The sequence below is a fragment of the Festucalex cinctus genome, chromosome 14, assembly GCF_051991245.1.
Source record: "Festucalex cinctus isolate MCC-2025b chromosome 14, RoL_Fcin_1.0, whole genome shotgun sequence".
Classification (NCBI taxonomy): domain Eukaryota; kingdom Metazoa; phylum Chordata; class Actinopteri; order Syngnathiformes; family Syngnathidae; genus Festucalex; species Festucalex cinctus.
The window spans coordinates 27,719,879-27,737,462 of NC_135424.1; the positions used below are offsets into that span (position 1 = coordinate 27,719,879).

The following is a 17,584-nucleotide window of genomic DNA, read 5'->3' on the forward strand; positions in this document are numbered from 1 at the left end:
CAAGGCCTGAAGTTATCTCTGTGACAACATTCAGTTATATATGCAGCGCCACCTAGCCCTTGAGGCATGAAAAAAAAATACCACACATACGGTATTTTGTACAAAAAATGTAAACTCATTCTAAGTGTGATAACTAAGTCATTTATGAATATTCTTTTAGTTTCCACCACTCAAAATGTTCACTGGCATCAGACTTATCCAAACATATATATATTTTTATTTATTTTTGATAGCCTCTATGGACATTAAAAGCAATATCGTGAATGAAGGATATGCTTAATAACTCCACGGTACATGCTCCAAAAAAAATCCCACACTTGACATGTATGCTTATAATCAAGGCCTGAAGGTATCTCTATGACAACATTCAGTTATAAATACAGCGCCACCTCGCCCTTGAGGCTTATATAAAAAAAAATAAAAAATACCCCACATACGGTATTTTGTACAAAAAATGTACAATCATTCTAAGTGTGATAACTAAGTCATTTATGAATATTCTTTTAGTTTCCACCACTCAAATTGTTCACTGGCTTCACACCGATCCAAACGTATGTACGTTTCCATTTTGTTTTATTCATTTTTGATTGCCCCTTTGGACAATAAAAGTAACATTGTGCAATGAGTACAACGAGCGATGATGTGTATATACACTTTTACAAAAAAATACCAATCAGGGCAACTCATTGCCTAAAAATAAAAAAGGACGCTGATTTTTGCAGGTCTTAACAATCACCAAAACCCGTTGAGCTTGACACACACACTGGCAAAAAAATATTCTACATGTAAACGTTTATTATGCCATTTTCAAAGAAATTTTGCTTCCAATATGCCAGTACCCCAACGTGCCAGTACCCCAACGTGCAAGTACCCCAACGTGCAAGGACCCCAATGTGGCCCGGGCTGCGAGGGCCCTTTATAGCTGCTCGCAGCTCTAGTTAGGGCCCGAGCAGCGACCGCTGCGAGGTCCCTATTGTTTTTGTAAAAATTATTATTATTATTATTATTATTATTATTAGGGCCCGAGCAGCGACCGCTGCGAGGTCCCTATTGTTTTTGTAAAAATTATTATTATTATTATTATTATTATTATTCTTTATTCTCCGCAAACGATCACGATTTTGGGTACCTAAACATTCACGAAAACTCACCAAACTTTGCACACTCCTCAGGCCCGGCGAAAAATTTGATATTATGAAGTCGTCATAACAACGCGACTCTATAGCGCCCCCTAGCATAGAAAAATAAAAACCAAGCCCGGCACGTTTGAGCTAGAGCAACAAAAATTGGCAGGCACGTGTAGCACTCCGAGACGGACAAAAAAGTCAGTGGAAGCCATTTCCTAAAATGTACAGGAAGTGAGCTATGAATTTTTTAATGTCCAATTTTGGCCTATTTTGGCACATTCACTGTGGTCATGCTCGCAGCTCTAGTTATTAGGGCCCGAGCAGCGACCGCTGCGAGGTCCCTCTTGTTTTTGTAAGAATTCTTCTTCTTCTTCTTCTTCTTCTTCTTCTTCTTCTTCTTTATTCTCCGCAAACGATCGCATTTTTGAGGGCCTAAACATTTACGAAAACTCACCAAACTTTGCAGTCTCTTCGGGCCCGGCGAAAAATTTGATATTATGTAGTTGTCATAACAAAAATGACTCAATAGCGCCCCCTAGAAATTTTTAACGAAGCAGCCCCGATTCTACGTTTAAGCAAGATCTACGAAAATTTTTACGTGTATGAGGGAGCCAAAGACCTACAAAAAAGTCTCTTGGACCCATATGCTAAAATGAACAGGAAGTGAGGTACGAATTTTTGAATGTCCCATTTTTGACGATTTTTGCACATTTTCAGGGGGCATACTTTTGCCCACTTCTCCTACATGTTTTATCCGACTGACTTATGACTTGACCTGGACCATGCCAAGACCTGAGCCAACAACAGACGGAAAAATCTTGACTTTTGGAAATACTATATGATGAGCGCGGGGCATCAAAATTTGTGTTTCGCACTGAAAAAGGATATGCTTAATAACTCCCCGATACATGCTCCAAAAAATCCCAAACTTGACATGTATGTTTATCGTCAAGGCCTGAAGGTATCTCTATGACAACATTCAGTTATATATGCAGCGCCACCTCGCCCTTGAGGCAAAACAAAAAAACACCCCACATACGGTATTTTGTACAAAAAATGTAAACTCATTCTAAGTGTGATAACTAAGTCATTTATGAATATTCTTTTACTTTCCACCACTCAAAATGTTCACTGGCATTAGACTTATCCAAACATGTACTTTTTTATTTATTTTTGATAGCCTCTAATGGACATTAAAAGCAATATCGTGAATGAAGGATATGCTTAATAACTCCACGGTACATGCTCCAAAAAAATCCCACACTTGACATGTATGTTTAGAGTCAAGGCTTGAAGGTATCCCTATGACAACATTCCATTATATATACAGCGCCACCTAGCCCTAGAGGCATAAAAAAAAAATACACCAACTTAACGGTATTTTTACAAAAAAAAAAAAAATCCACATGTCAAGGTTTATCATGCCATTTTCAAAGAAATTCTGCTTCCAATGTGCCGTACCTAAACTTGCCAGTACCCCAACGTGCCAGTACCCCAACGTGCAAGTACCCCAACGTGCAAGTACCCCAACGTGGCCCGGGCTGCGAGGGCCCTTTATAGCTGCTCGCAGCTCTAGTTATTCTTCTTCTTCTTCTTCTTCTTCTTTATTCTCCGCAAACGATCCCGATTTTGGGTACCTAAACATTCACGAAAACTCACCGAACTTTGCACACTCCTCAGGCCCGGCGAAAAATTTGATATTATGAAGTCGTCATAACAACGCGACTCTATAGCGCCCCCTAGCGTAGAAAAATAAAAGCCAAGCCCGGCACGTTTGAGCTGGAGCAACGAAAATTGGCAGGCACGTGTAGCACCCCGAGATGCACAAAAAAGTCTATTGGGACGATGTAGCTAAAATGTACAGGAAATGAGCTATGAATTTTTTAATGTCCAATTTTGGCCTATTTTGGCACATTCACTGTGGTCATGCTTTTTCCCCCTCTGCAAACATTTTTCATCCAATTGACTTCAAACTTGGCATTTATCATCTCAAGACCTGAGAGAACAACTGGGCAAAAAGTCTTGCCTTTTCGAAATACTATATGATGGGGGCGGGGCATCAAATATTGCCTTTAAAATTTCATTTGTCCAGAAAGAGCAAATGCTTAATAACTCCCATGTTCAAGCTCCAAAAAATCTCAAACTTCTCAGGCAACGTAATAGTCACGCCCTGAAAACATCTATCTGATAAAATTCAGTTATACATATAGCGCCACCTAGTGGTTACAATAAATGTCATACTTTACGTTTTTAGCTACTGTGCTGAGCTTGTTGAAGGGATCCATTTGAAAATTGGTCAGAAAAGCCTTAAGATGTTGATCATGCCCCACACCGAATATTGTAACTTTTCGCCAAAGGGCGTGGCCGCTACGGTGACGCAAATTCTAAAGATTTTTCGTGACAATAAAAGCTGCATTAACTTGACCGAGATGATCCTATCTTCTCAAAATTTCACACATTTGATGAGAGTCCAGCCCTAAAGACATCTATGAACTTATATTTAATCTTACTGATAGCGCCACCCAGTGGCAATTTTTTTTCTTACGAATTTTCTTCTACGTTTTTCTCCAAACACGTTAACTGGACCTACCTCATATTTGCTCAGATGAGGGATTCGGCCTTCATGATGTCACAACACGAAGTTTGTGAGTTTTCGCGAATCGCTGTGGGCGTGGCTAAGCACTGTTCGCCAAGAAAACAACGCCAGTTTTGAGGGTCTAAACATGCGCAGAAACTCATAAAACTTGGCACACACATCTGGCCTGGTAAAATGAACAATATTTTATTGTTGATTGTGCTATTTTTACAAAAATGACTCAATAGCGCCCCCCTATGAATTTTTAATGAAGCAGCCCCGGTTGTACGTTTAAGCAAGATCTACGAAAATTTTTAGGTGTATGAGGGAGCCCAAGACCTACAAAAAAGTCTCTTGGACCCATATGCTAAAATGAACAGGAAGTGAGCTACGAATTTTTTAATGTCCCATTTTTGACGATTTTTGCACATTCACAGGGGGCAGACTTTTGCCCACTTCTCCTACACGTTTCATCTGACTGAGTAAAGACTTGACCTGGACCATGTCAAGACCTGAGCCAACGACAGGGGGAAAAATCTTGACTTTTCGAAATACTATATGATGAAGGCGGGGCATCAAAATTTGTGTTTCGCACTGAAAAAGGATATGCTTAATAACTCCCCGGTACATGCTCCATAAAATCCCAAACTTGACATGTATGTTTATCGTCAAGGCCTGAAGCTATCTCTATGACAACATTCAGTTATATATGCAGCGCCACCTAGCCCTTGAGGCATAAAAAAAAAATACCCCACATACGGTATTTTGTACAAAAAATGTAAACTAATTCTAAGTGTGATAACTAAGTCATTTATGAATATTCTTTTAGTTTCCACCACTCAAAATGTTCACTGGCATCAGACTTATCCAAACATATATATATATTTATTTATTTTTGATAGCCTCTGTGGACATTAAAAGCAATATCGTGAATGAAGGATATGCATAATAACTCCACGGTACATGCTCCAAAAAAAATCCCACACTTGACATGTATGCTTATAATCAAGGCCTGAAGGTATCTCTATGACAACATTCAGTTATAAATACAGCGCCGCCTAGCCCTTGAGGCATAATATATAAAAAAAAAAAAAATACATACGGTATTTTGTACAAAAAATGTAAACTCATTCTAAGTGTGATAACTAAGCCATTTATGAATATTCTTTTAGTTTCCACCACTCAAATTGTTCACTGGCTTCACACCGATCCAAACGTATGTACGTTTCCATTTTGTTTTATTCATTTTTGATTGCCCCTTTGGACAATAAAAGTAACATTGTGCAATGAGTACAACGAGCGATGATGTATATATACACTTTTACAAAAAATACCAATCAGGGCAACTCATTGCCTAAAAATAAATAAGGACGCTGATTTTTGCAGGTCTTAACAATCACCAAAACCCGTTGAGCTTGACACACACTGGCAAAAAAAAATTCTACATGTAAACGTTTATTATGCCATTTTCAAATAAATTTTGCTTCCAATATGCCAATACCCCAACGTGCCAGTACCCTAACGTGCAAGTACCCCAACGTGCAAGGACCCCAACGTGGCCCGGGCTGCGAGGGCCCTTTATAGCTGCTCGCAGCTCTAGTTATTATTATTAGGGCCCGAGCAGCGACCGCTGCGAGGTCCCTATTGTTTTTGTAAAAATTATTATTATTATTATTATTATTATTATTCTTCTTTATTCTCCGCAAACGATCGCGATTTTGGGTACCTAAACATTCACGAAAACTCACCGAACTTTGCACACTCCTCAGGCCCGGCGAAAAATTTGATATTATTAAGTCGTCATAACAATGCGACTCGATAGCGCCCCCTAGCGTAGAAAAATAAAAACCAAGCCCGGCACGTTTGAGCTAGAGCAACAAAAAGTGGCAGGGACGTGTAGCACCCCGAGACGCACAAAAAAGTCTATTGGGACCATGTAGCTAAAATGTACAGGAAGTGAGCTATGAATTTTTTAATGTCCAATTTTGGCCTATTTTGGCACATTCACTGTGGTCATGCTTTTTCCCCCTTTGCAAACATTTTTCATCCAATTGACTTCAAACTTGGCATTTATCATCTCAAGACCTGAGAGAACAACTGGGCAAAACATCTTGCCTTTTTGAAATACTATATGACGGGGGCAGGGCATCAAATATTGCCTTTAAAATTTCATTTGTCCAGAAAGAGCAAATGCTTAATAACTCCCATGTTCAAGCTCCAAAAAATCTCAAACTTCTCAGGCAATGTAATAGTCACGGCCTGAAAACATCTATATGATAAAATTCAGTTATACATATAGCGCCACCAAGTGGTAACAATAAATGTCATACTTTACGTTTTTAGCTACTGCGCTGAGCTCGTTGAAGGGATCCAGTTGAAAATTGGTCAGAAAAGCCTTAAGATGTTGATCATGCCCCACACCGAATATTGTAACTTTTCGCCAAAGGGCGTGGCCGCTACGGTGCCGCAAAGTCTAAAGATTTTTCGTTACAATAAAAGCTGCATGAACTTGACCGAGATGATCCTATCTTCTCAAAATTTCACACATTTGATGAGAGTCCAGCCCTAAAGACATCTATGAACTTATATTTCCACTTACTGATAGCGCCAACTAGTGGCAATTTTTTTTCTTACGAATTTTCTTCTACGTTTTTTCTCCAAACACGTGAACTGGACCTACCTCATATTTGCTCAGATGAGGGATTCGGCCTTCATGATGTCACAACACGAAGTTTGTGAGTTTTCGCGAATCGCTGTGGGCGTGGCTAAGCACTGTTCGCCAAGAAAACAACGCCAGTTTTGAGGGTCTAAACATGCGCAGAAACTCATGAAACTTGGCACACATATCTGGCCTGGCAAAATGAGCAATATTTTATCATGTATTGTCCTATTTTTACAAAAATGACTCAATAGCGCCCCCTAGAAATTTTTAACGAAGTAGCCCCGATTGTACGTTTAAGCAAGATCTACGAAAATTTTTAGGTGTATGAGGGAGCCAAAGACCTACAAAAAAGTCTCTTGGACCCATATGCTAAAATGAACAGGAAGTGAGCTACGAATTTTTGAATGTCCCATTTTTGACGATTTTTGCACATTCACAGGGGGCAGACTTTTGCCCACTTCTCCTACACGTTTCATCTGACTGAGTTAAGACTTGACCTGGACCATGTCAAGACCTGAGCCAACGACAGGGGGAAAAATCTTGACTTTTCGAAATACTATATGATGAAGGCGGGGCATCAAATTTTGTGTTTCGCACTGAAAAAGGATATGCTTCATAACTCCCCGGTACATGCTCCAAAAAATCCCAAACTTGACATGTATGTTTATCGTCAAGGCCTGAAGCTATCTCAATGACAACATTCAGTTATATGTGCAGCGTCACCTAGCCCTTGAGGCATAAAAAAAAATACCCCACATACGGTATTTTGTACAAAAAATGTAAACTCATTCTAAGTGTGATAACTAAGTCATTTATGAATATTCTTTTAGTTTCCACCACTCAAAATGTTCACTGGCATCAGACTTATCCAAACATATATATATTTTTATTTATTTTTGATAGCCTCTGTGGACATTAAAAGCAATATCGTGAATGAAGGATATGCTTAATAACTCCACGGTACATGCTCCAAAAAAAATCCCACACTTTACATGTATGCTTATAATCAAGGCCTGAAGGTATCTCGATGACAACATTCAGTTATAAATACAGCGCCACCTAGCCCTTGAGGCTTATATAAAAAAAAAAAAACACATACGGTATTTTGTACAAAAAATGTAAACTCATTCTAAGTGTTATAACTAAGTCATTTATGAATATTCTTTTAGTTTCCACCACTCAAATTGTTCACTGGCTTCACACCGATCCAAACGTATGTACGTTTCCATTTTGTTTTATTCATTTTTGATTGCCCCTTTGGACAATAAAAGTAACATTGTGCAATGAGTACAACGAGCGATGATGTATATATACACTTTTACAAAAAATACCAATCAGGGCAACTCATTGCCTAAAAATAAATAAGGACGCTGATTTTTGCAGGTCTTAACAATCACCAAAACCCGTTGAGCTTGACAGACACTGGCAAAAAAAATATTCTACATGTAAACGTTTATTATGCCATTTTCAAAGAAATTTTGCTTCCAATATGCCTGTACCCCAACGTGCCAGTACCCTAACGTGCAAGTACCCCAACGTGCAAGGACCCCAACGTGGCCCGGGCTGCGAGGGCCCTTTATAGCTGCTCGCAGCTCTAGTTAGGGCCCGAGCAGCGACCGCTGCGAGGTCCCTATTGTTTTTGTAAAAATTATTATTATTATTATTAGGGCCCGAGCAGCGACCGCTGCGAGGTCCCTATTGTTTTTGTAAAAATTCTTCTTCTTCTTCTTCTTCTTCTTCTTCTTCTTCTTCTTCTTCTTCTTTATTCTCCGCAAACGATCCCGATTTTGGGTACCTAAACATTCACGAAAACTCACCGAACTTTGCACACTCCTCAGGCCCGGCGAAAAATTTGATATTATGAAGTCGTCATAACAACGCACCTCTATAGCGCCCCCTAGCGTAGAAAAATAAAAACCAAGCCCGGCACGTTTGAGCTAGAGCAACGAAAATTGGCAGGCACGTGTAGCACCCCGAGATGCACAAAAAAGTCTATTAGGACCATGTAGCTAAAATGTACAGGAAATGAGCTATGAATTTTTTAATGTCCAATTTTGGCCTATTTTGGCACATTCACTGTGGTCATGCTTTTTCCCCCTCTGCAAACATTTTTCATCCAATTAACTTCAAACTTGGCATTTATCATCTCAAGATGTGAGAGAACAACTGGGCAAAAAGTCTTGCCTTTTCGAAATACTATATGATGGGGGCGGGGCATCAAATATTGCCTTTAAAATTTCATTTGTCCAGAAAGAGCAAATGCTTAATAACTCCCATGTTCAAGCTCCAAAAAATCTCAAACTTCTCAGGCAATGTAATAGTCATGGCCTGAAAACATCTATATGATAAAATTCAGTTATACATACAGCGCCACCTAGTGGTAACAATAAATGTCATACTTTACGTTTTTAGCTACTGCGCTGAGCTCGTTGAAGGGATCCAGTTGAAAATTGGTCAGAAAAGCCTTAAGATGTTGATCATGCCCCACACCGAATATTGTAACTTTTCGCCAAAGGGCGTGGCCGCTACGGTGCCGCAAAGTCTAAAGATTTTTCGTGACAATAAAAGCTGCATTAACTTGACCGAGATGATCCTATCTTCTCAAAATTTCACACATTTGATGAGAGTCCAGCCCTAAAGACATCTATGAACTTATATTTCATCTTACTGATAGCGCCACCTAGTGGCAATTTTTTTTCTTACAAATTTTCTTCTATGTTTTTCTCCAAACACGTTAACTGGACCTACCTCATATTTGCTCAGATGAGGGATTCGGCTTTCATGATGTCACAACACGAAGTTTGTGAATTTTCGCGAAACGCTGTGGGCGTGGCTAAGCACTGTTCGCCAAGAAAACAACGCCAGTTTTGAGGGTCTAAACATGCGCAGAAACTCATGAAACTTGGCACACACATCTGGCCTGGTAAAATGAACAATATTTCATTGTTGATTGTGCTATTTTTACAAAAATGACTCAATAGCGCCCCCTAGCAATTTTTAATGAAGCAGCCCCGGTTGTACGTTTAAGCAAGATCTACGAAAATTTTTAGGTGTATGAGGGAGCCCAAGACCTACAAAAAAGTCTCTTGGACCCATATGCTAAAATGAACAGGAAGTGAGCTACGAATTTTTGAATGTCCCATTTTTGACGATTTTTGCACATTCACAGGGGGCAGACTTTTGCCCACTTCTCCTACACGTTTCATCTGACTGAGTTAAGACTTGACCTGGACCATGTCAAGACCTGAGCCAACGACAGGGGGAAAAATCTTGACTTTTCGAAATACTATATGATGAAGGCGGGGCATCAAAATTTGTGTTTCGCACTGAAAAAGGATATGCTTAATAACTCCCCGGTACATGCTCCAAAAAATCCCAAACTTGACATGTATGTTTATCGTCAAGGCCTGAAGCTATCTCTATGACAACATTCAGTTATATATGCAGCGTCACCTAGCCTTTGAGGCATAAAAAAAAATACCCCACATACGGTATTTTGTACAAAAAATGTAAACTCATTCTAAGTGTGATGACTAAGTCATTTATGAATATTCTTTTAGTTTCCACCACTCAAATTGTTCACTGGCTTCACACCGATCCAAACGTATGTACGTTTCCATTTTGTTTTATTCATTTTTGATTGCCCCTTTGGACAATAAAAGTAACATTGTGCAATGAGTACAACGAGCGATGATGTATATATACACTTTTACAAAAAATACCAATCAGGGCAACTCATTGCCTAAAAATAAAAAAGGACGCTGATTTTTGCAGGTCTTAACAATCACCAAAACCCGTTGAGCTTGACACACACTGGCAAAAAAAATATTCTACATGTAAATGTTTATTATGCCATTTTCAAAGAAATTTTGCTTCCAATATGCCAGTACCCCAACGTGCCAGTACCCTAACGTGCAAGTACCCCAACGTGCAAGGACTCCAACGTGGCCCGGGCTGCGAGGGCCCTTTATAGCTGCTCGCAGCTCTAGTTATTAGGGCCCGAGCAGCGACCGCTGCGAGGTCCCTATTGTTTTTGTAAAAATTATTATTATTATTAGGGCCCGAGCAGCGACTGCTGCGAGGTCCCTATTGTTTTTGTAAAAATTATTATTATTATTATTATTATTAGGGCCCGAGCAGCGACCGCTGCGAGGTCCCTATTGTTTTTGTAAAAATTCTTCTTCTTCTTCTTCTTCTTCTTCTTCTTCTTCTTCTTCTTCTTCTTCTTCTTCTTCTTCTTTATTCTCCGCAAACGATCCCGATTTTGGGTACCTAAACATTCACGAAAACTCACCGAACTTTGCACACTCCTCAGGCCCGGCGAAAAATTTGATATTATGAAGTCGTCATAACAACGCAACTCTATAGCGCCCCCTAGCGTAGAAAAATAAAAACCAAGCCCGGCACGTTTGAGCTAGAGCAACGAAAATTGGCAGGCACGTGTAGCACCCCGAGATGCACAAAAAAGTCTATTAGGACCATGTAGCTAAAATGTACAGGAAATGAGCTATGAATTTTTTAATGTCCAATTTTGGCCTATTTTGGCACATTCACTGTGGTCATGCTTTTTCCCCCTCTGCAAACATTTTTCATCCAATTAACTTCAAACTTGGCATTTATCATCTCAAGATGTGAGAGAACAACTGGGCAAAAAGTCTTGCCTTTTCGAAATACTATATGATGGGGGCGGGGCATCAAATATTGCCTTTAAAATTTCATTTGTCCAGAAAGAGCAAATGCTTAATAACTCCCATGTTCAAGCTCCAAAAAATCTCAAACTTCTCAGGCAATGTAATAGTCATGGCCTGAAAACATCTATATGATAAAATTCAGTTATACATATAGCGCCACCTAGTGGTAACAATAAATGTCATACTTTACGTTTTTAGCTACTGCGCTGAGCTCGTTGAAGGGATCCAGTTGAAAATTGGTCAGAAAAGCCTTAAGATGTTGATCATGCCCCACACCGAATATTGTAACTTTTCGCCAAAGGGCGTGGCCGCTACGGTGCCGCAAAGTCTAAAGATTTTTCGTGACAATAAAAGCTGCATTAACTTGACCGAGATGATCCTATCTTCTCAAAATTTCACACATTTGATGAGAGTCCAGCCCTAAAGACATCTATGAACTTATATTTCATCTTACTGATAGCGCCACCTAGTGGCAATTTTTTTTCTTACAAATTTTCTTCTACGTTTTTCTCCAAACACGTTAACTGGACCTACCTCATATTTGCTCAGATGAGGGATTCGGCTTTCATGATGTCACAACACGAAGTTTGTGAATTTTCGCGAAACGCTGTGGGCGTGGCTAAGCACTGTTCGCCAAGAAAACAACGCCAGTTTTGAGGGTCTAAACATGCGCAGAAACTCATGAAACTTGGCACACACATCTGGCCTGGTAAAATGAACAATATTTCATTGTTGATTGTGCTATTTTTACAAAAATGACTCAATAGCGCCCCCTAGCAATTTTTAATGAAGCAGCCCCGGTTGTACGTTTAAGCAAGATCTACGAAAATTTTTAGGTGTATGAGGGAGCCCAAGACCTACAAAAAAGTCTCTTGGACCCATATGCTAAAATGAACAGGAATTAAACATAGTAAATACAAAATGTAACCTTGCCCTTTGCTTTTACTTATAACGAAAAATAAACCATACAGAAATACAAATCCTCAGCAAAATAAACAGAATCTTGAGCCTTAGCGTAATGCGTTAGCACACTCTAGTGGGTGAAAATGATAGTACAGTATTTCACCACGCAGCAAATGACACAAACAAACAACGTGAAATGTAACGATATTAATCAATTAACCATAAATATGACAAACACAAACCTCGTTCCCTTCTCAACCAGGTGCTAATGAGTAGTCGGTGAATCTTTAACCTTAGTTGTTTTCGTTCTATCTGGCTGCCGCGCACACACGTCTTCCTCAACCTTGGAACGACGCTACCAAAAGGCGGAATGTCCGTTCGTTAAGTCATTTCCTTTCGATTTTTAACACTACTTCCTGTTCACTTCAAAATAAAATCGGCACCTATACTGCAATGGCACAAAGGAACAAAACAACTCTATCGCACAAAAAAATGCAACACCACAAAACAACAACAGGTTCATTTACACTCCCACCAAATCATTATACTCAATTGATTATGGAATGGAGTAATAATGATTTCCTAATCAAAAATGACCTGTAACCTTTGACCTCTTTGAAACACATAGTCCTTAACGCATAAACATTAAACTGCAGAATATGATTGATCAGTCTCAGGGAGCAGAACCAGTTTCTGCACTGTTTCACGATAGAAAGTCCTCCAGAAGATTTTCCTTTCTCGGTCTTCTTGTCTCTAAAAGGAATCTTCACTTTTCTCACAAGTCCATCTTGGTCGATTACTGTGTCCATTACGCGCGCTAATCTCCATTCGTTGCGTGGCAAATCATCCATCTTCTCCATTACAACATCTCCAACTTTCAAGTTTCTCCTGGGAGTGTGCCATTTGTGCCTTGCTGCGATGTTGGATAGATATTCCCTTTTCCGTTGGTTTTGCAGTTTGCTGTGGAAGTGAGCAATAATCAGTTGTGTGACATGGTGATTCTCTGGAACTATTACTGGATGTTTCAGTATGGAGGAGCATGAAGCATTTTTGAGCCTCCCTCCCACCTTAAGGAGTCCATCGCTGCCAAGAAAAGTGTCCATTTGAAATAGTTTGCCTTTGCGAGGAAGTGCCTTTCCATGTTTTAGCATCTTTATGTCCTCTGCATACTCACTTCCTTTGATGTCTTTCAAAATTACACATTGTGCGTTTTGTCTTTCTTGTACTGTACTATGACTTGTTGTTTTATCTCCTTTGGCGAAGCGAATGAGTCGAGGAATGGCTTGAGTGGCTTTGTACCATGAGGAGAACTTTGTTAACTAACGTCTAATATTCCTTTGTGTTCTGTTTTGAGTGTGTTTAATCCATGTACCTTTTTGACCTGTCTTGTCTCACTGTGCACTTCTTCTGCATTACCCTTTTCTATGACTTCACTCATGAAGTTCACAGATTGCTCTTTTTGTCTTTCATTTTTGCTCAGTTTGTTTTTAAGATTTTGAAGTTGCACTGTAGCCACTTGCTTATTGTTTGGCAGGTATGATCTTTCCTTAAATGGGAGTGGCATTTCATAATGTCCTTCTGTGTTTTTGTTAGTGCCTTTTTTCAATGTGTTCAGAAAGAGAATGTCATTTTGAGACACTGACTTGTCATCCTTGCCATCCCAATGTTGTGCGAACTGCATAGGGTTCATTCTCTTCTCCCAAAATTACCTGTCTGGGAGCCAGTGCCTTTGAACAACTGTAGCCTATTAATAAACCAACTTTACATTCTAACTGTGGGGGAATCTCGTTCACTATTGCCTTGAGATGATTCCATTGCCTTGCCGTGTCACAGGTAGGGATGTGGGAGCGGTTCACAGGTATACAGTCTTTGGTGTAAGCAGGAGGGAGTTCGATCACTTCTGAAGAGTTGTAGCCTCTAACCTTGAGACCAGAGACGCGTGCACTTGGCACTACAGTATCCTTGCCAAGCATTGTAGTTAGCCTTAACCTTATTGGAGTGGACTCTACCTTGAGACTATTAGACACATCTGTGTCAACAAACACTGTGTCACTTTGGGTGTCTAAGAGTGCATAAACTAGCCTTTCTGTATGTGGATGTGGCTCTGAAGAAACCCATACTGGTACAATCATAGCGGTACTGACACATTGCCCATTAGGTTCTGCATTGAGAGAAAGGGTAGTTGCTGCCTGTTCTGCGTTGTCTTGAGTTATTAGTTGATTTGTTGCTGAAGTCGTGTAAGCAAGTTGGGTGTTTTTTCTTACAAATGTCGCATTCAAATCTGTGATGACAATTCTTTACATTGTGTCCAGGTTTGAGACAGCCATAACAGAGTTTGTTCTCCCTTATGTACGTTCTTCGTTCTGCAAGTGCTTTGCCTTGAAACTGTGGGCAAATGTGAAGATGATATCCATTTTCTTGACAAAGCATGCATGGTGGTTTGACACTTGGCCTTTGTTTTGTATTTTCAGTCTCTGTTACTGCTTGTGTGTTGAGAACACTGGAGGTGGGTCCTTTTTCCTTTTGATATTTTTTTACCAGCATTTGTAATGTAGTCTGTTGAATGGAGCGCTTGAAATGATGTAATCGGATTGCAGACGATATCCGCTTCAAATGACATGAACTCAGCAAAGTCCTTTAAACTTGGAAATTTCCCATTTTCTTTCATGAACTGGGTAGTTTGACGATTCCACCTTACAACAGCCCAGTCAGGTAACTTTTGTACAAGTTTTTGGTTCTCTTCACAATCATTGAGAATTTGTAAGCCTTCAATGTGAGGCATAGCTTCATAACATGTTTGAATGAAATCAGCAAATGCCCTAAATCCCGCTGAGTCCTTTGTTTGTATCTTTGGCCACTTTGCCAACCTTTCTCTGAATGCTTTCTGTATGATAAATGAATGTCCATACCTTTGGTTGAGGCGTTCCCATGCATCCTTGTATGCATCACTGTCATTCCTGTAGAAGATGCCATCAAGAGCGTTTCGAGCTGGACCTTCCACGTATTTCTTCAAGTAGTGCAGTTTGTCAGCAGGTGAGATGTTCTTTTTATCAATGAGTGCATTAAATGAGGCCTTCCACTCAATTAAGTGTACTGGATCACCTGTGAATGTCGAGGGCTCTAGCGCACACACGTCTTCCTCGACCTTGGAACGACGCTACCAAAAGGCGGAATGTCCGTTCGTTAAATAATTTCCTTTCGATTTTTAACACTACTTCCTGTTCACTTCAAAATAAAATCGACACCTATACTGCAATGGCACAAATGAACAAAACAACTCTATAGCACAAAAAATGCAACACCACAAAACAACAACAGGTTCATTTACACGGAGTGCACCTCTTGCCTCGCTTGCATAAAATACCCAACATATTTCATAATTACTCAATTAATGTGATATTTAACCACACTGTAAATTTATGTTTACCCAATTTAAAGTGGCTGCAAATTAACCTACATTTATTGGGTAAATTCTAAAATTCTGTAGTTTTTTTTTCCAGTGTATCAGTGAGAATGAAACTTTTAACATACAATTTTCTACCAAATGTAAGTACAGTGACTAACATTAAGTATACATTTCGTAAATGTTGGAAAGAGGATCAATATATCTTTATTTCAAAGTAATGAAATTAAATAATGTTTTTGTAGTAAGAGGTGGGGTGGCCATTGGGAATTTCAGGCGTTTACGGAATGGCCGGTACATTTTTGGGCCAGTCGTACGCAAATGTGGTGGGACAGCGGTTATCATGTATATTAGCTGCACTGTTAAATAACTGGAGCAGAAATTCCAAACAGCTCATGTGCAACATCTCTGTTCTTTTCTTTTACTTTGCAGTTGTCTCTCCAACTGGCTCCGGCCCACCCAGCCGCAAGCACAACAATGAGATGCTAGGTGATGAAGAGCTGGGCTTTGGTGCAGCTGTTTCAGCACTAGGTAAATACTAGAGGTCTCAGTCGATTATTTTTTTTAATCACAATTAATCACATTATTTCAATAATTAACTCACGATTAATCGCAAATTAATCACACATTTTATATCTCAATTTATATGTAAATTTACAATTAAATGTTCAATATTTTTCGTCTAATTTTTCATGCTCTTGTTAACATAAAAGTGGGAAGAAATGTTAACCTAGTAGAAACTTGTTTGCATTGTTTTAACTTTTATTGTCAAAACTGACAACAACATAACAATAATTGTCCTGAGATAGGGCCTTCACATACAATTGGTATCATACAAATACAAATAATACGACTCTGTTTCCCAATTTTGTCACATCTTGTCTAAGTCCCTCAAAAGATGTTTCCAGCCTTGTCAGGGAGAGTTGAGTTTGCATGTGGTTGGTTGGTTGTCCTTCCTCAACTTCTCGAGCTCAGTCAGTATTTTAGACTCGCAGTTATGCACGCTATCTTCTGAAGCTGCAGGTCCGCCCCGAGCCTGGTTCAAAGTTAGTTGTCTCAAATTGTCGCCTTTATCTTTATTTTGATCCTGTTTTTGTGATCCTTTGCCTCTTAAGGATGTTGCTATCTTGAAAAAAAAGAAAAAGAAAATGTCGAGTATTGTGGTTTTAGTTAGGAAGTATATTGAGTATGGACGGAGCGCGGTCTTCAAGCAGCTGCTTCGAACATGTCGTCACCCGAAGTCCTAGTTTGCATTTTTTAGTCACTGATACAGTAATTTCATAACAATTCATGCAATTGTTTTCAAATGAAAAATGTGTACTGTACTGTAAAAAACGAGTGTGACATTTTTTGGTCCATCCATCCATTTTCTCAACCGCTTATTCCTCACAAGGGTCGCAGGGAGTCTATCCCAGCTGGATTCGGGCAGTACATCCTGAACTGGTTGCCAGGCAATCGCAGACAGTAATTTGTGTTTGTGTTAATTTATGTCATTTTTCTGTCACTACATGGCATAATGGCGTTTGTAAGACTATGGTTACAGCTCAGTGCATTTTTCTTTCCTTTAATGGTCTGCTCGACCATTTGGTAGACCACATTTTGAGTCATTATATTCTATTGGAAAATGTGTCGAACTGAACTTAGCCTGATTGGGCCATCTCTACCACTTGGTTGAGGTATGCCAAGCACAAAATAACCACTAGAGGTCACTCTACTTTTTGACAGTTAGAGCTTTCAGTCATCCTGCCATTAGCAAGTGAGAAACTTGCAAATCATGGCTGACATGGGCACTATCTTTGGCTGAACTTTGAAAGATAAGTTGCTTTTTTCGACATGTTTTATCATCTAACATGTTAATTAGCCAAATTATGTAATTTGATGCAAGACAAAAACATGTTATAAGGGTCAAAGTTTTTTTTAAAAAACATGGTTGACCAAATGGTTGAGATGGCACTCATGGTAGAAATTAGAATAGCTGGGCAGCTCAACCATATGGTTACAGGTCAGATGTGCTCATTTCACAGACAGTTACAATTTTCTACACAATAAAAACACTATTCATACATTGTTGTCAATATGTTTTAGCTATGCCCTGCGATTGGCTGGCAACCAGTCCAGGGTGTACCCCGCCTACTGCCCAAAGCCAGCTGTGATAGGCTCCAGCACCCCGCGACCCTTGTGAGGAATAAGCGGTCAAGAAAATGGATGGATGGATGTTTTAGC

The 17,584-nt window shown here is 39.6% G+C and overlaps 1 protein-coding gene across 9 annotated transcripts in view; it reads left to right on the top strand.

The window, feature by feature from the left end:
- The window catches only part of zswim8 (zinc finger, SWIM-type containing 8), a 1,066,004-nt gene that overhangs the window by 510,695 nt on the left and 537,725 nt on the right, over positions 1-17,584 (top strand). For all 9 annotated transcript variants that reach the window (XR_013278281.1, XM_077494401.1, XM_077494403.1 and 6 more), the window contains one exon: positions 15,794-15,892. Coding sequence is in view for 8 of the 9 variants with exons in the window: in XM_077494401.1 (XP_077350527.1) it covers positions 15,794-15,892 (99 nt within the window). In the remaining variant the exon portion in view is untranslated. The remainder of the gene's footprint in view (positions 1-15,793; positions 15,893-17,584) is intronic.